Source organism: Chiloscyllium plagiosum, unplaced genomic scaffold (genome assembly GCF_037043375.1).
Source record: "Chiloscyllium plagiosum isolate Xiang-an unplaced genomic scaffold, Cpla_swu_hap1 HiC_scaffold_3, whole genome shotgun sequence".
NCBI classification, from domain to species: Eukaryota; Metazoa; Chordata; class Chondrichthyes; order Orectolobiformes; family Hemiscylliidae; genus Chiloscyllium; species Chiloscyllium plagiosum.
In genome coordinates, this window is record NW_028270141.1 from 108,976,010 (window position 1) to 108,994,857 (window position 18,848).

The 18,848-nt window shown below is 40.9% G+C and overlaps 1 protein-coding gene across 2 annotated transcripts in view; it reads right to left on the reverse strand.

Moving 5' to 3' along the window:
• ttk (ttk protein kinase) overlaps positions 1 to 14,671 on the reverse strand; it is a 46,659-nt gene extending 31,988 nt beyond the window's left edge. Inside the window, exons 1-9 of one of the 2 annotated variants that reach the window (XM_043686959.2) lie at positions 14,544 to 14,671; positions 10,821 to 10,949; positions 10,228 to 10,453; positions 6,788 to 6,894; positions 6,541 to 6,690; positions 5,561 to 5,678; positions 3,657 to 3,747; positions 814 to 902; positions 157 to 235 (exon numbers count right to left, since the gene is read on the reverse strand). In XM_043686959.2, the coding sequence (XP_043542894.2) occupies positions 157 to 235; positions 814 to 902; positions 3,657 to 3,747; positions 5,561 to 5,678; positions 6,541 to 6,690; positions 6,788 to 6,894; positions 10,228 to 10,453; positions 10,821 to 10,947 (987 nt within the window). In that variant the 5' untranslated portion in view covers positions 10,948 to 10,949; positions 14,544 to 14,671. Of the gene's footprint in view, positions 1 to 156; positions 236 to 813; positions 903 to 3,656; positions 3,748 to 5,560; positions 5,679 to 6,540; positions 6,691 to 6,787; positions 6,895 to 10,227; positions 10,454 to 10,820; positions 10,950 to 14,432 lie in introns of both variants that reach the window. The other variant, XM_043686958.2, reaches the window with a different exon arrangement.
• Between the last annotated feature and the right edge of the window lie 4,177 nt (positions 14,672 to 18,848).

Below are 18,848 nucleotides of genomic sequence, written 5' to 3' on the forward strand. Positions count from 1 at the left end.
AGCACATCCCATGTAACGGCATTGTTGAAAGGAGCCACAGGCACCAGATACGCCCTCACATGAACAATTAATTATACAAGCAGCAGTTTTGGAATAAATATTAGCCTCTATTGATTGCCTAGCTACAGAGGTGTTTCAGAAGATTAAACAAATTACCTTCAAGTCTTGGGCACACAAATCTGATTGAGGCAATGCTGAAGCTAATACATTCATTGCTTTGGATGAGCAAGTTTGCCTGAAGATTTAAAAAGAGAAATTGCCCACATTAGATACCAATAGTACATTTCAAAGTCTGTAGTACCCCTGTAGCATTTTCATTATTGCAAATAGTTAATATTCTATATTACAGTGTTTACCATCTCCAATTTGCACACTTTCCATCTCCTGAACCTCTGCCATCTAAAAAGGAGAAGGGGCAGTAAGCATTGGGATCACACCTGCCAGCAAGTTAACCTGAAAGTCACACCATCCTGACTTCGAATTATATTGCCATTCCTTCACTGTCATAGAGTCAAATCCAGGAATTCAGCAAGATTGTGGGTGCCCCTACATTACATGTACTGCAATAGTTCTTGGCGGCAGCTCACCACCTTAAGAGCAATGAGGAACGGACAATAAATGCATGTTACGTCCAAGTTCCATGAACAAATAAGTTTTAGACAGACGACAAAATTAAACTTATCTCTGTCATTCAGAATATCACAAGTTGGGTCCATAAAAGATTTGCCATAGTTAATTAGTGTCCACCCACTAATAATCCCTTACTTTAAAATGAACACAAGCTACACAATTACAAATGTGTTTAAGGCTTACATCTTCACAGAGGGAATATCCATCTTCTTTAAGCCACACACTGCTTCATTCATTGTTGGCTGAAAGGGAACTTTGCCTGCTTGCAAGACCTACAAAGAAAATAAAAGATTTAATTGTGCTTCAACAAGACAAAAATGACTTCTTTGTGGCAGTGAAAAAGATAATCTTGCTGAACAGTTTGCTTTCACTTTAAATTCAAACCTGCCTCATTTGTTCAATAATGACTTTTATTTAACTTAATAGTTATTGCATGCTTAAGTGCAGATAAAACAATTAGCACGGAATTTGCATAGATAATGATTAATCGACTAATAGTGTCATCTGCAAACTTTGAAATTGTCTCCTGCACACCAAGATCCAGATCAGAAAAAGCAAGTATCCCAGTACCAACCCCAAGAGAACTCCTTTAAAAACTTTCCTCAAACCTGAAAAATATTCATTGACTATTACTCTATCACTCAGCCAATTTTGAAGGTAAACTTCTGTTATGCAGATGGAATACTGCTCTCTTTGGAGAGAGGAAGGCTGAGAGGAGACTTGACAGAGGTTTCCAAAATCATAAGCAGGCTGGGCAGAGTAAATAGGAAGAAGCTGTTCCCGTTTGTAATAGAAAATACAGGAATGCATAGATTTAAAGTGATGTGCAAACAAAACACAGTAAAGAAAAAACTTCTTCACACAGCATGTTGTTGGGGTATGGAATGCACTACCTGGAAATATGGCACTTTATTAAATGATTTTTGGGAAATTAGAATAGACATTTGATGACTTGCGCCCATCCATTGAACATGAATTTTTTTTCTCGCCAATTATTATTTCAAGCCAGCAAGATCAATCAATTTTCTACATTCACCAAGTATCACCCAGTTAGTCTTCAATACCACCCACAATTAGCCTTCTTTAGCTTCAAATCAAATTTGCAAGGACTTTATAAGTACACTTCTATGAAAAGACTGGCTGCATCAAGTACCTCAGACAAAACGCCAAACTCTGTCTACATATTTAATTCCCTTTATTTCCCTATTTTTATACTCCGGTTTACTGCCATCTACCAAACCTTAATTTTGACAGGACTTCTGTTTCTGATTCAGTTCTAATGCTATTCTCTGATCGTTATCATTTCTAATTCATGCAAGCTACGGCTTGTACTTTCACTTTTATTTGTTACCGCAAGTTCTTGTATCAGCAAAGGCTTTTTCCCTCGCACAAGATTATTTTCTAAGGCAAGACTAAATTCCAGACACACTATCAATGCTTGCACTGTGGTACCATACTACCCACTCTAGTCAGTCAGTCTATAGATCTCAGTTTGTGGCCATCATAATGGATTTCAATCAATTGTTAATACTTACCAGGAGCTTTCCCCGCATGGGCTGCAATTATCAGATCATTCATTGGACTAGCAGAAATATGCAACATCCTAGTCTGGGCAGTTGGTTTTTGGATGCAATAGTTCTGTCATGTATTACAGTCAGCCAAGTTACCATGATTCAGCAATGGTGCATTTAGTTCCTCCGAACTTTCACAAAATAATGAGCAGTTAAGGTACAAAGCACTTAGTTGTCAATATTGTCATTAATTCCCATTAATTATTTTATGCAACATAAGAACACACTAATTTTCTTAATGACTTCTACCATATTAAAAGACTGTCTCACTTCTTTTTAATTATTCAAATGTGAAGTTCATCCAAAACTCTGGTGCCGATGTCATAAGCCACTGTAGGTTCTAACCCTTGAACACTGTTACACTGGCTGACCTGTATTGGTTCTTAGTCAAGCATTATCAATACATTTTTTAAAATGTTGTCTTTGTTATCAAATCCTTCCATTTATTCACCCCTCCTTACTTCCAGAAGTTTCTCCTGCCCCACAACTATCACATAGTTTAGCTCATCTAATTCAAGCTAGAATATCTCAGATTTTAATTGCTCCAACATTGATGGCCTTGCTTTTAATTTCCTAAGCCACGTGCTTGGAGTATACTCCCTTGTTTTCCTCTTCCAAGACATTCCTGAAAAACTACTTCCATGAATAAGCTGTTGGGTCATCTGCCCAAATAGATTAATAGTGATAGAGTCATACAGCACAGAAACAGACGTCATAACAGTCGAACTTATCCACGCTGGCATTCCCAATCTGACCGGTTCCCATTTACCAGCATTTAATCCATATCCATCTAAACCTTTCCTATTCATAGATCCATCCAGATGCCTTTGCAACGTTTTAATCATATCTGCCTTCACCACTTCCTCTGGTAGCTCGCTCCATTTACACATCAACCTCTTAAAAAAGTTGTCCCTTCAGTCCCTTTTAAATCTTTCTCCTCACCTTAAATCTAGTTTTGGACTCCCCCCACCCTAGGAAAATCTCCTCAATATCATCACTTGCTACCACATTTTCCAGAAAACCAGGTGAATAGAACAGGAGAAAGTGAGGACTGCAGATGCTGGAGATCAGAGCTGAAAATGTGTTGCTGGAAAAGCGCAGGTCAGGCAGCATTCAAGGAGCAGGAGAATCGACGTTTCAGGCATTCCTGAAGAAGGACTCCTGCCCAAAACGTCGATTCTCCTGCTCCTTGGATGCTGCCTGACCTGCTGCGCTTTTCCAGCAACACATTTTCAGCTCTGAATAGAACAGGAGCCAATTTTTATATGCAATAATTTACAAAGTTACATATTGCAGGCATGCAGCTGCTATCCCAAAAGCCATTTTCAGATTGTCTATTCTTCATGGGGCTCAAAAGAGGACTCAACACTTGAATACAATTCAACAATTATTATATAATTAACAGTCAGCAATATGACTAGCAATATATTAAGATTTTTACGTGGAATCTTCTACCTGGCTATTAGCACTGCTTTTCAGCTTCTTGACAGTTATCTGCTCTGGGAGTGATACATCATTCTCTCTGGCCAAGCTGCTCATGTCAGCCCTAATGAGAGAAAGTAATAATTGGTGACATGAGCCTAGGTAAAATGAATGAAAACTCAAAATAGTGCAGAATAGTACTAACCTTTTGTAAGAGGCAGTAAACCTTAATTAATATTAAGCACTTAATTTAGAGTTCAGCAAAAACTACCCATAATGAAGCTATTGCGTCATTAAGTCTTACCTGCACAATATTTTAATCAGCTAGTTAAAAGCAGAATGAAAACAAGTGAAATTATAGACCAGTTTTCTTAACATCTGTTGTCAGGAATTTACTAGAGATATTGAGAAGGAAGCAGGAACATGGTACTCCACAAGGATCAGAATTAGGACAATAGCTGTTCAACACTTATACTAATAATTCAGAATCAAAAACAGTTTCGATATTTGCAATGATATTATAATGGCATGCACCAGAGATTAGCAAGATCATAAAAAAAAGCAAATACTAGGTTGTATTGATAGAGGGATAGAATATAACATAAGGAAGTTATGTTAAACCAGTTTTGAATGGAATCCAGTGTAATCATGGTTTGTGACAAGGTGAAGTGGCTCTCATCTCATCTGTGGAATTCAGCTGTTTTGTTTATACGTGGATCTAGACTGCAAAGAAGTCAGGATTTACATCGTCCCAGCGGAATGCAAATGGAGCATCGGTGAGTGAGTTACTGATGAGCAAGTGTGACTTAATTTAACCCCTCTCCCCAGCTCACCAGAACATCACCCCAGCACAGTTCAGGTAAATATAGATTGTGATAAATTCCGATATTCTCCACTATTGCTGATCTAAATTGAAACCTATTTCAGCTACACAATCTTGCAACCACACATTTACCTCTCTAATCTTATTCACTAAATATCAATTTTAGATTTTCTAATCCAGTTATTATTATGTTTGAAGTTCTGTTACATAATTCAGCCTCAAGTAGCTGACATGCTCTGAATAAAACCTCTTTCCTCATCCTCTGTGTCATTGAAATGTGTTTTACCACTATATACCTATTAAAACTATCACTTGAACTGTTTCAGGTAGCACATTGCTCGATTCACTTCACTCTTCTATTTTGCGGCTTTCTTCCATAAAAACCTTGAACCTGTATGATAATTGCTAAAGCAAAGGTCCTTCTCACTTCGATATTATCAACCCCTATGGCAGACTCATTCACAGTCACAGCTTCTTATGCTTAAGCAGCTTACATGAGCCTTGATAATTTTTTTTTTTTAAAAAGTTAAAACAACCGAAGCAACCTGAACAGGTGGGGCCAAACTCCCACAGAATCGGGATTTTAGTTTAGCTTTCAATAGCTGTTGGGGTTAGGAAGCTTCAATACATCTGTCCTTGCTACAACAAAATGCTTGAGTTCGCTCAGTCTCATGTGTAATTTTCCAGTCCAGGAGGAACTAACATCAAGAAAAAAAACAATCTTTTTTTTCTAAATTTGCCTTTGCCAAGGGCGTTTTATCATGTTAAATTTTGGAATAGTTGCTGTTTAGTAGTTAAATCATCTATTATTCTGTTATATTTTGTAATAGAACTCAGTTATTCCAATCCTTCTTTCTTCTGTTTGTATTTTAACTGCAGTGTATGAATAAAGTATGTTTTGCTTCAAGTCTAGGAGTTTGACCAATCAAATTGCATCAGGAACACAACAGCAGGGATTGCCTTTAAAATAAGTTTCAACTATTTCCTTTGAGGGGGTTTGATCTGGTCCATAATAGATGAAGACCTCAACAGTTACGTCAAGCCCACTGGACTTTTCATGTAAAATCCAAAGTTCCAATCCGCTTCTAAAAACAAAAATGGAAGTCTAGTTCACCTGAAAGATGAAACAGCATCAATTTGGAATTCTTCAGAACTATCGCTGTTTTTTCTGTTCTTGTTCAATGAAACAATGTCGGTTGATAAAACACTTGGTATTGTTTTACACATTGTCACTAGCGAAAGAGGGAAAAATATAAAGTTAAAAGCATATAAATATGCTTACATATTTTGGTCAGAGGGACTAAAGGAGCCATATTCCATGTTAACTCAGCTATCAGGATTTTTAACCTTCCCAAAATATATGCAATATGCAGAAGTTTTAAGAACAAATTAATCTTCTAGCCTACAACTGCATGAATTCTTACAATGAATGTGGAATTTATTGTCAGAACTGAAGATAATTAAGAGTCAACCATGGTGCGGTCAGTCTAGACTAGACTAGGTTAGGGTGATAAATCTCTCTCTAAAGGATAGTGAATCAGATGGGTTTTTATGACAATCAACGTCTCATGGTAACTCTTACTGGTACCAGCTTGAAATTCCTGGTATGTTTAAGATAAAAAAATCTTAAGGCAACAAGTTCCCATTTTATCAAAAGACACACACACATATGTATACACAAAGGCCAATGCAAATACATTTCGTTTTTCCACTTTAACCTAAAACAATGTCTCACAAGTTCTTTCTTTCTCCATGGTTTCCAAGCTCATGTACTATTAGCTTCAGATGATATTGTGAACTACATAACTATGGCATTTTGTCCTCAGGTTTGTAAAATTCTAGAATTCGAGTGTTTATAGATTTGAATTGAACAGCAATGTAATATTTTTACTAGTAAGTAATTGTGGATAATTATACAGACAAATTGCTCAGAACACTTCCTATTTCTCTCTCATAAAATGTAGTGTAACATTTAATATAAATTAGAAGCTATTTATATTACACTATGTCTCAGTTCCTTTTCTTTTTAAAAAAAAAACTTTCCCTCTCCCAAATTCCTCCTCCCTAAACAGCCATTTCTAAGTACTTACTCACCAGGTAGATTTTCTTGATCTCCATCTTCAGGTAATAAGAGCTGCTTATTTCCCTGATTTAAATTTTGAAAAGCAATCTCCAAGAGCTCGATGGGCTTTGCTTTGATATCCAGTGCTTTCTGAAGAATGTTTCTGCATTTCCTTACAGATCCTGTTCAAAGTTAACAACATACTTATTTTCCACAAATATAGAACAGCACTGTATTAAAGGATTTCAATAATAAAATTGGAATACACCTTATACAAACCTCGATTAAGCTCAAATTGTGCACATGCTATGTGTACAAAGGCAAATCTCTTGCAGTTCACTCTAGCCAAGTTGAATTGCTCCTGTGCTTCATCTGCATCTACAAAACTGAGGATGACAAGTCATTAGAATCACATTGTAGCCTTCTTAAAGATATAAACATAAGGAGTTTGAATATTGTGGCAAGGAGATATGGTGCCAAAGGTTTTTGAACTTGCACTCAATTGGGTCAACCAATTTCAAATGACAACAATTTAAACAATCGCAAAAATTCTACCAACTGGTTAGCAATTCAGCTGATTGGCTGAGACACTGGCATGGAGAAAGTAAAGAAAAACACTCAGCTCCCCAAAATCCTAGTAGTTCAAAACAGAAGAGTGGAAAATATTCCTTTGTTTCTTTTACAGAAAAGTGGCTCTGGTACATGAATGTATGGTGCTTCGACAAGTATGACTCATTTTACAAACTTGATTATTTGATGATTTGGAGATGCCAGTGTTGGACTGGGGTGTACAAAGTTAAAAATCGCACAACACCAGGTTATCGTCCAACAGGTTTAATTGGAAGCACTAGCTTTCAGAGTGCTGCACCTTCATCAGGCGGTCCTTCATTGGGACACAACCACCTGATGAAGGAGCAGCGCTCTGAAAGCTAGTGCTTCCAATTAAACCTGTTGGACTATAACTTGGTGTTGTGCAATTTTTAACTTTGATTATTTTAAATTTTCTTATTAATGTAGCTATCAGTGCACTGTACCATTGGATACAATTGTTCAGCAGTTATAATCACACAATTGAGCATGATATCGCTAATGTAGAAAAAGACAGGTCAAGATAATTCAGCATTCCTTAATCAGGAAATCATTAACTGTTCATTTTTATATTTAAAAAAGGAAGCTCATACAACAGTGACATAGAATATTCCAAGTTAACTACCAAAATAGCTTTTTGAAACCATCTACAAATCTAAGATACGCCATAACACCACAACTTATAGGAGCAGAATTTGGTCATTTGGCCCATCGAGTCTGTTCTGCAATTCAATTATTGCTGATATGTTTCTCAACCCCATTTCTCATCCCTTCGCCCCATAACCGTTGATCCCCTTACTAATCAAGAATCTATCTATCTCAATCTTAAGTATACTCAATGATTTGGCCTCAATCATCTTTTGTAACAATGAGTTCCACAAGTTACTACCCGCTGGCTGAAGAAATTCCTCAATCAGTTCTAAAGGGTCATCCCTTTACTAATCCTAGTCTGGCCTACTAGTGAAACCATCTTCTCTATATCCACTCTATCTAGGCTTCACAGATCCTGTAAGTTTCAATAAGATCTCCTCTTCTTCATTCGAAACTCCATACAGTACAGACCCAGTTATAACCTCATAATAAGCCCTACATCTTTGGGATCATTCTTGTAAACATTCTCTAAAGCCCTTCCTGTGTCAGTATGTCCTTCCTTAAATACAGGGCCCAAAGCCGCTCACAATATTCCAAATGCAGTCCAACTAGAGCCTTTACAGCCTTTGCGGTACAGCTGTTCTAGCATTCTAGTCCTCTTGAAATAATGCTAACATTGCAGTTGCCTTCCTAACTGCCAAATGAACCTCCATCAAACCTGAAGGGAATCCTGAACTGGGACTCCTAAGTCTCTTTGTGCTCCAGATTTCTGAAGCCTTTTCCCATTTAGAAAATAGTCTACACCTCTATTCTTTCTATCAAAGTGCATAATCTCACATTTTTCCACATTGTATTCCACCTGGCACATCGTTGCTCTTCTCCTAGCCTGTCCAAGCCTTTCTATAGCCTTCCTGCTAACTCAACGCTACTTGTCACTCCACTTATCTTTGTGTCATCTGCAATATTAGCAACAATGCCCTCAGTTCCTACATTCAGATCGTTAACATACACATGAAAAGGTGTGGTCCCAACACTGACCCCTATGGAATTCCACTAATCACTGGCTAACATCCTGAAAAAGACCCCTTTATCCCCCCCTTTTTGCCTTCTGCCAGTCAGCCAATCTTCTACCTTGTCCCTAACATCATGGGCTCTTATCTTATGTGCAGCACCTTGTCAGTCTTCTGGAAATTCAAATATATCATGCCCACTGGATCTCATTTGTCTAACTTGCTCATTACCTCCTCAAAGAATTCTAACAAATTTGTAAGGTATGGCCTCCCCTTGGCAAAACTGCACTGACTCCACCCTATTTTACCATGCACTTCCAAGTACTCTGCAATCTCATCCTAAATAATGGACTCTAAAATTTTATCAACAACCAAGTTCAGGCTAACCAGCCTATTGTTCCCATCTTCTGCCTCCCTCCCTTCTTAAACAGGAGTGTTACTCTCACCATTTTCCAGAAATCTGGAGCACAAAGAGACTTAGGAGTCCCAGTTCAGGATTCCCTTCAGGTTTGATGGAGGTTCATTTAGCAGTTAGGAAGGCAAATGCAATGTTAGCATTATTTCAAGAGGACTAGAAGAGGACCAGTGATTCCCAAAAGTTCATTATCAATGCTTCTATAATCTCTTCAGCTATCTCCTGCTAAATTCTGGGTTGTAGTCCATCTGGTCCAGGAATATTTATCTGCCTTTGAGCTTTCAGCTTCCCAGCACTTTCTCCTCAAGTGATGAGCACTACTCTCACTTCTGCCCCCAGAGGTTTTAGTACGCCGTTGGTGTATTCCGCTATGAAAAATGATACACAGTACCTATTTAGCTCCTCCACCATTTCTCTGTTCCGCATTACCACTTCTCCAGCCTCAACTTCCAGTGGTCCAATGTCCACTCTTGCCCCTCTCTTACCTTTGAGATATCAAAATATATACAAGGTGTATTCTTTCCTGAAGGGATCACTACACAGATGTCAAAATGTTATAACTTTGGCATTTAATTCTCTGATGAAATCATGCATTCAGTTAAACTAAATGTCAATTGCCATGATTTGTGCCATTTATGTGCCACATACAACCAGTAGCTGGCAGACATCAAGGTTTACTGTCATTTATAGATTATTTCCGTTTCTAGATTGTGATATTGAATCCAGTGATTAACAGATTTAAATCAGAAGCTAACTTGCATCACTCAACAATATTAGGTTATACCACAGCCCCATAAGTAGCAACCACATCCTGCATCACTGAACAGAAGGCATGTAACACCTTAGTATACAAGTATACAACTTAACTCTAAAACTTTAGATGGAAAACAAGTCAACATGTCATGTAAGTGCTCTCAACCTCAATGTGAATTCAAATTAAAGAACAAACAATTTTATCATTCTGTGTATGGACTGCTCTCTTTGCCAGAAATGTTTCTTCAAAAGGACAAACTTGAATTTGTTCATATTAGAAATTGCATTCTGTAGCAAAGAAAACTCAAATACTTGCACCCAAATACTTTTATTGTAAAACAGGAGGATAAAAAGATACGTACACTTTAAGTTCTGCAAAACGTGTCAAGATACGAGCATAGCATTCATTTGTATAATGCTTCTCAACCGATAGGGCAGCAACTGTGTCATTGTAGAGGTCTATAAGCCTGTTCAATAGGGTTTCGTTAGTTTGAGGATCACCCAAGTTTTCCACTTTTTGAAGGTAGACAAACCAGTCTTCTGGAAAGTTTCCATCAGCCATAATTTGCCTGATAGTAGCAGTGTGATCTATTGTAAAAGCAGAATAAGTACAAGATAAGCATTCCTAGCAAAAATTAAAATATGGGGAAAGAGGATATAATCACACTAGCAAAAATGTTTTGGTCAATTCAGTATTTTAAGCTACTTATACTTTTTGCACCCTAAATAAGCATCCCCTTTACTCTGAAGAAAAAGTTTTTGATTCACTTCCTAAACTGCCTCTTACTTTTGGAAGTTCCTCAAACCTAACCAGGTTTAGTTTTAAGAATCTAAAACATCTATAATAAAACATGAGTGAGTTGTGAAAAGTAATTAATTTCAATTAGCATTTCAAGACTTTTCGGGTTAAGGATATAAACTAATTCAAAAAATTGAAAAATGTACTACGCCATACCTGTAACATCAGAGTTACATTTCAGCTCTTCAGTTTTGTTTGCTTCCTCCTGTTTTGTTCGAAGGTATGCTAATCGGTTTGTAAGGCGAGCCAATCGCATCCTTGACTCATTCATATTCTCCTCCATCACTGCAAACAAAAAAAGGTGAGAAACACAAAAGTACTGTACTTAGAAGTTCATCAATACTTTAAAAACATAACATCCCATTAGCAATTTTATTTTTTAGACAGACCACATCATAGAAATATATCTAATTTCTGACTGGAATATAGCCTCAGATTGAGTTTCTACAGCACTCTAGAGTAGAGAATTCTAAGATTCATGACCCTTTGAGTGAAGCCCAAAATGGTCTGCTTCTTATTCGGATTTGTCCCGTGGTTCCAGACCTCTCTACAGCCAGGGAAAACATCCTGACTGAATCCACCCCATCGAGCTGCACAAGAATTTCATGAGAATCCAACATAAGAACACTCATACCTGCAAATGTGATCCTATTCAGGGGTGTAATTTTAAAGATGCAACTTGCAAAGTTTCCTGTATTTACAAATGGCTATTTTGTATCATGCTGCATGCTGTTCCAACTTGCATACAAATCAATTTGTAAACGAACTTGAGAACAGAACTTGCTCTCAACCCTTTACTTCCAATTTTGATCACTAACCTGTGTGGGACCTTGTCGAAAGGCGACTGCCAATTGAAACAAACTACAGCCACTGATTCCAGCTTATCTATTCTGCCAGCTGCATCCTCAAAAAACTCCAACAGATTTGTCAAACATGATTTTCTTTTCATAAATTCACAGGAAAAGTAACAGTAGGATTGGGCAGAGTCAAAGTATCCAGATGTCACATAAGTTATGATATATTTCTGCATTTTCCCTATTACTGATGGCAGGCAGATAGATCTGTTGTTCTTCCTTTTCTCTCTCACCTTGCTTAAAAGAAAGGATTATATTTGCATATATTGGTAATTAGTGAAATACGTTGTTAGACATTGATTTGAATACTCAGGCCTGAGGTGATGGCATTAGGAAATAAAAGCTCAGCTGAAGGAAAAAGGATGAGGTTTCAGAAGCTCCACTGCGCAAAGTAGAAAAAAAGTGCAATTGCTGGATAAGCCACAAGAAATGCAACACTGAAAGCAGAAACAAGACAGATATGGGAAACTTTGGGTTTGTAAGATATGATTTATTACAAACATTAAAAAAAACATTGTTTGAAAGAAATCAGGAAGATAAGTCAAGAAGTGGAACATGTAAAAATGAAAGATCTGCAAAGTGAATTATATATAACTTCACAGATCAGAAACCAAAGAATATAAATTAAAAAGCCAATGAAACAGCAAAAAGTCAGAAAAATCCCAAGCAAATCAACCAGGGTTTAATCGACTAAGGTTAGAGAAGGACAAATATACAAATAAATACATGAATAGGTGCCTCCAGCCTGCTCCACTATTTAAAAAAAAGTTCACCTGATCTGATTATGGTCAAGTCAGGATGGTGAGTAGCTTGGGAGGAATTGGTGTAATAGTCAGCAAGAGGTTTCATTGTCCATATTTGATATGAGGACAATTGATTTTGAGAGGTTCAGCAACAACTGAAATCTCCAAAAACAACTCAGTCCGGATTGTATACCTGTGTACCACCACTTCTGCTAGGTCTGTCTTGCCAGTGGGACAGGAATAGGGATGGTGTCATCTGTGGTGTGTAAGGAATGACTATGTTCAGCTATTGTTTGACTACTCTACCAGACAGCTCCCATACGTTGGTAGGAGAAAATCTGCAATGTTAACAGGATTGAGTGCTGCTGTCATTTCTGGTGCCTAGATCAATAGTGGTGTGCCAGTTCACTCCATTTTTGGAAACCTTGTAGCAGCTCATATAATGGGATGGCTTGCTTGGCCATTTCAGAGAGCAGTTACAAGTCAACCACATTGCTGTAGGTCTGGAGTCACATGTAGGCCAGACCAGGTAAGGATGGCACTTGTCCTTCTCTAAAAAAGATTAGTAAACATTAGCTGGATCTTTACAACAATTAACAATGATCTCACAATCAATATTAGACTTTTAATTCTAGAATTACTGAGCTTTACTTTTTGCTTAGATTTCACTAACTGCCATAATGAATAATATTATGTCCCTGCAAAGTATCAGTCATATGAACCTTCAAACTGCACCATTTCTCAAATAATAAAAAGGAAACCAAAACGGTACCCAGTACTGTATTCGAAATGTGATCTCATCCATATCTACACAACTATAGCAAAACACCTACTTCTTAGATTACTTTCACCTTGCAATGTACAATACTTTCGAAGTTGAGGGTCACCCGATCTGAAGGGTTAACTTTGATTTATCTCCACTGATACTGCCAGGTCTTTTCTAGCAATTTCTGTTGTGAATAACTTTGCATTTGACGTCCTATCATATGCTCTCCCTACACACATATTTTAAAGGCTCGCGAAACAAGAAAAAGAACTTTCTGTATCTCCGAAGTTCTACAATCTTCTTTTAATACATTGCTTTTCTGTTTGTCCTGTCCAAGTGAACAAATTCTCATCACATACAACTTGGTTTCCTATCACTGAAAAATGTGTTGCTGGAAAAGCGCAGCAGGTCAAGCAGCATCCAGGGAGCAGGAGAATCGATGTTTCGGACATAAGCCCTTCTTCAGGAATCTGAAGAAGGATTCCTGAAGAAGGGCTTATGCCCGAAACATCAATTCTCCTGCTCCCTGGATGCTGCCTGACCTGCTGCGCTTTTCCAGCAACACATTTTTCAGCTCTGATCCCCAGCATCTGCAGTCCTCACTTTCTCCTAGTTGGTTTCCTATCGACCTTGGTATTCTCAGCAAATTTAGCAAGTGCATATTCACTCTTTTAATCATTAATCAGAAAACATTGTTAATAATTGAGGCCCAACACGGATCCCTACAGGAGATCGTCACATCCTATCAACCCAAAACCGGCCTATTTACACCGAACTTTGTTTCTGATTGAACAACCAATCAGTGATTCGTGCAAATGTTACCCCACCCCCCCAAAACACACACATATCACGAACCCTAATTTTACACTATAAACCTTGACATGGCACTTTCTCAAACGTCTTCGAGCTTTTAAGCTTAAGGAACGCTACCAACACCCACGGTTTATAGAATGAAACCCACAAATGTAGGGCATAAAACTTAAGGGCATGTCTAATGGATCAGAGCACTCAGCTAAAAAAAAAGCTAAGGCTCTAAATTGGAAAGAAGGGAAGGACAAGATCCGAGGTCGAAGCGCGCAGGCAGGGAAGAGGAGGTGATGCAGGAGAAAACGGAGTCATCAAATGATGTGCTCGGCGGTACTTCAGGATGTTTCATCACCTCACCTGGTTCCAAACAAACCAGCAGCCTCCACCCACTCCCTGAGGCTGGGCATCGCCTGGATAAGGGACTGCAGCATTCTCAAGTGACAGCGTTATCTTTACAGAGTACATTATTGTAGTAAAAGGACGTTCGCAAGATATTTAACCAACATTACACATAACCGCTTGACCAAAGCGTTGCATGTTTCAGGAGCATTTAGACAGGGGGTGGGGCGAGAGGGTAAAAAAATGGAAAGAAATGCACCATTATTTTTATTTGGTTACTCGGTCCGATGTCATGCCTCCGTCTCGAAAGTGGGATTCGACCGGTTAAATCTGCATCCCGAACAAATCCACAACAAGCGGCCGCACTTACCGAGTTCAGAGCCACCGCTTTAACAACAAACGCAGCCACGACCAACCGACCCACATTCAAAATTCCCGCACCATCCAACAAACCGTGGCTGGATTGGCTGAACGGACGGTAGGAGATTCTGATTGGTTGCTGGCTGCCTTTCTCCCCCCCCCCCCTGCCGACGACCGAGGAAGGCTTGCAGTGAGGGGTTGCGGCCATTGCTCCCGTCAATTAAACAGGCCGACCGCCCCATTGGGCAGTTGTGAACGTGGAAGGGGCGGGACTCCTGAGCCGTTGCCTGGGACGCCGTGGTTGCGAATCGAGGGACGCATGCGTCGGGCCAAACAAGTGCAGAAATCACGCAAGGAGTCGCCTCTTCGTTAACGCGATGGTTCCGTTCTCGTGCGTCACAGCTAACTCATGTTTTAAAAGTTCGCGCTTTAGAAACGGACACCCCTGAATTGGTCGATCGCGCTGTAGTATAATGGTTTGTATTCAGGCCTGTTCATTTACCTTTTTTCCGTTTTTACTTCGAGGTTGCTAATTAGCAGCAGAAAACAAAATACTGGGGTGGGGTGGAAAGGTTTAGAAAATTTTAGAAATGGGTACACCAAGTCATGCACTACATGTATTGAATAAATTTCAATGAGATGTCTGAAATGCAAAATTCTCAAATCTGTCCTCTTTGTTAGCAAGTATATATATTCATTGTCTCCACTCTTTTCAAGCTCCTCTACTGCACCACCTGAACGAATCAATTGAATTCTGAAATAAAAACAAAAAGGATAGGAGATATTCAGCAAAAGTGGTGGCAACTGTGGAGAGAACAATTAACATTTTTCTTACCGGTGGGAAGTAGCTGTGTCCTAGGTAAAAACAACTCTTCCTCTTCCTCCGCCTCCGAGATTACTTTCACAATCAGAACTCCCGCCCACCTCCAACACACTGCATCCACCTGGACACCCCGCGCTGGCCTATTACCGCCCTCAACCTCTTCATTTCCAACTGCCGCCGGGACCTTAACCTGTCTACCTCCCTCCCCCACTCCAACCTCTCACCCTCAACACGCAGCCCTCCAATCCTGACCTCACCATCAAGCCAGCAGATAAAGGGGGCGCAGTGGTAGTCTGGCACACTGACCTCTACACCACTGAAGCCATACGCCAACTCGAGAACACCTCTTTCTACTGCCCCCTCGACCATGACCCCACTCCCCATCACCAAACCATCATATCCCAGACCATACAGAACCTCATCCGCTCAGGAGTTCTCCCACCCACAGCTTCCAACCTCATATTCCGGGAACCCCGCACTGCCAGGTTCTACCTCCTTCCCAAGATCCACAAGCCTGACCACTCTGGCCGACCCATTATCTCAGCATGCTCCTGCCCAACTGAACTAATTTTTCCCTACCTCGACACTGTCCTATCCCCCCAGTCCAGGAACTCCCCACATACTTTTGAGACACCACCCACGCCTCCACCTCCTCCAAGACTTCCGTTTCTCCGGCCCCCAACGCCTCATCTTCACCGTGGATATCCAATCCCTCTACATCTCCATCCGCCATGACCAGGGCCTCCAAGCCCTCCGTTTCTTCCTCTCCCGATGTCCACCTCCACTCTCATTCGTTTGGCCAAACTGGTCCTCACCCTTAACAATTTCGCCTTCGAATCCTCCCACTTCCTCCAGACCAAAGGCGTAGCCATGGGCACCTGTATGGGCCCCAGCTATGCCTGTCTCTTTATTGGCTACATAGAACAGTCGATCTTCCGTAATTACACCGGCACCACTCCCCACCTCTTCCTCCACTATATTGATGACTGCATTGGCGCCATCTCGTGTGGAGGTTGAGCAATTCATAAACTTCACCAACACATTCCACCCTGACCTTAAATGTACCTGGACCATCTCTGACACCTCCCTCCCCTTCCAGGACCTCTCCATCTCCATCAATGACAACCGACTTGATACCGTCATTTTTTACAAACCCACTGACTCCCACAGCTACCTGGATTACAGCTCTTCCCACCCTACCTCCTGCAAAAATGCCATCCCGTATTCCCAATCCCTCCGCCTCTGCCGTATCTGCTCCCAGGAGGACCAGTTCCACCATACCAGATGGCCTCCTTCTTTAGAGATCGCCATTTCCCTTCCCACGTGGTTAAAGATGCCCTCCAATGCATCTCATCCACATCCCGCACCTCCGCCCTCAGACCCCACCCCTCCAACCGTAACAAGGACAGAACGGCCCTGTTGCTCAACTTCCACCCCACCAACCTTCTCATAAACCAAATCATCCTCTGACTTTTCCGCCACCTCCAAACAGACCCCACCACCAGGGATATATTTGCCTCCCCACCCCTTTCCGCCTTCCGCAAATACCGTTCCCTCCGTGACTACCTGGTCAGGTCCATGCCCCCCTTCAACCCACCCTCCCATCCTGGCACTTTCTCCTGCCACCGCAGGAATTGTAAAATCTGCGCCCACACCTCCTCCCTCACCTCAATCCAAGGCCCTAAAGGAGCCTTCCACATCCATCAAGGTTTTACCTGCACATCCACCAATATCATTTATTGTATCCATTGCTCCCGATGCGGTCTCCTCAACATTGGGGAGACTGGACGCCTCCTAGCAGAGCGCTTTAGGGAACATCTCAGGGACACCCGCACCAATCATCCACACTGCCCTGTGGTCCAACATTTCAACTCTCCTTCCCACTCTGCCGAGGACATGGAGGTCCTGGGCCTCCTTCACCGCTGCTCCCTCACCAGCAGACGCCTGGAGGAAGAACGCCTCATCTTCCGCCTCGGAACACTTCAACCCCAAGGCATCAATGTGGACTTTAACAGTTTCCTCATTTCCCCTTCTCCCACCTCACCCCAGTTCCAAACTTCCAGCTTAGCACTGTCCCCATGACCTGTCCTACCTGCCTATTTTCTTTTCCACCTATCCACTCCACCCCCCTCACCCCCGACCTATCACCTTCATCCCCTCCCCCACTCACCTATTGTACTCTATGCTACTTTCTCCCCACCCCCACCCTCCTCTCACTTATCTCTCCACCCTTCAGACTCTCTGCCTGTATTCCTGATGAAGGGCTTTTGCCCGAAACGTCGATTTTACTGCTCCTCGGATGCTGCCTGAACTGCTGTGCTCTTCCAGCACCACTATTCCAGTAGCTGTGTCCTGCTAACCAGCATTTATTGCTCATCCCTAGTCCTTGAGAAGGTGGTAATGCATTGCCTTCTTAAGTGCTGCAGTCCAGATGCTTAAGGTGACCTAGCATGCCCTTAAGAAGGAATATCTTGGAAGCTGATGAAGCCACATGAGGGAATTGTGATATATTTCCAAGTTAGGATGGTGAGTGGTTTGGAGGGAAACTTGCAGGTGATGGGGTTTTCCCATATATCATATCTAAGGATTTGGTGAATTTCTGTAGTGCATCTTGTAGATAGTACATACTGCTGCTATGGAATATCAATGTTGGAGGGAGTGAATACTTGTGGAGTTGGTGCCAATTGAGCAGGCTGCTTTGTCCTAGTTGAAATCAACCTTCTTGAGTGTTGCTAGAGCTGAACCCATCCGGTGAAGTGAGGAGTATTCCATCACACTCCTGACTTCTGCCTTGTAGATGGTGGTCAAGCTTTGGAGAACGAGGAGGTGAGTTTTTTGCTGTGGTATTCCTCATTTCTGACCTGTTATTGTAACCACTGTATTTGGATGTTGTTAACCTTGAGATACTGCAGAAAAGATTTACAAGGATGTTGCCAGGACTGAGGAGTTTGAGCTTTAGGGAGAGACTGAATAGGCTGGGTTTTTTTTTCTTGGAGCATCACAGGCTGAAGGGTGACTGTATAGAGTTTTATAAAATCATAAGCAGCATAGATAGGGTGAATAGCCAATGTCTTTTTCCTAGGATGGGTGAATTGAAAACTAGAGGGTACAGGTTTAAGGTGAGAGGGGAAAGATTTAAAAAGGACCTGAGGGATAGCTTTTTCATGCAGAGGATGGTACATGCATGGAACAAGCTGCCAGAGGAAGTGTTGGAGGTGAATGTAATTACAACATTTAAAAGACACCTGGATGTGTATAAGAATAGGAAGGGTTGAGAGGAATGTGGGCCAAATACTGGCAAATGGGACTAGGTCAGAGTGGACTGTCTGGTTGGTCTGGATGAGTTGGATCAAAGGGTCTATTTCCCTGCTGTTCGATTCTATATGGGAAGTCAGTGGTTAGCACTGCTGCCTCACAGTGCCTGAGACCCGGGTTCAATTCCCGCCTCAGGCGACCGACTGTGTGGAGTTTGCACGTTCTCCCCGTGTCTAC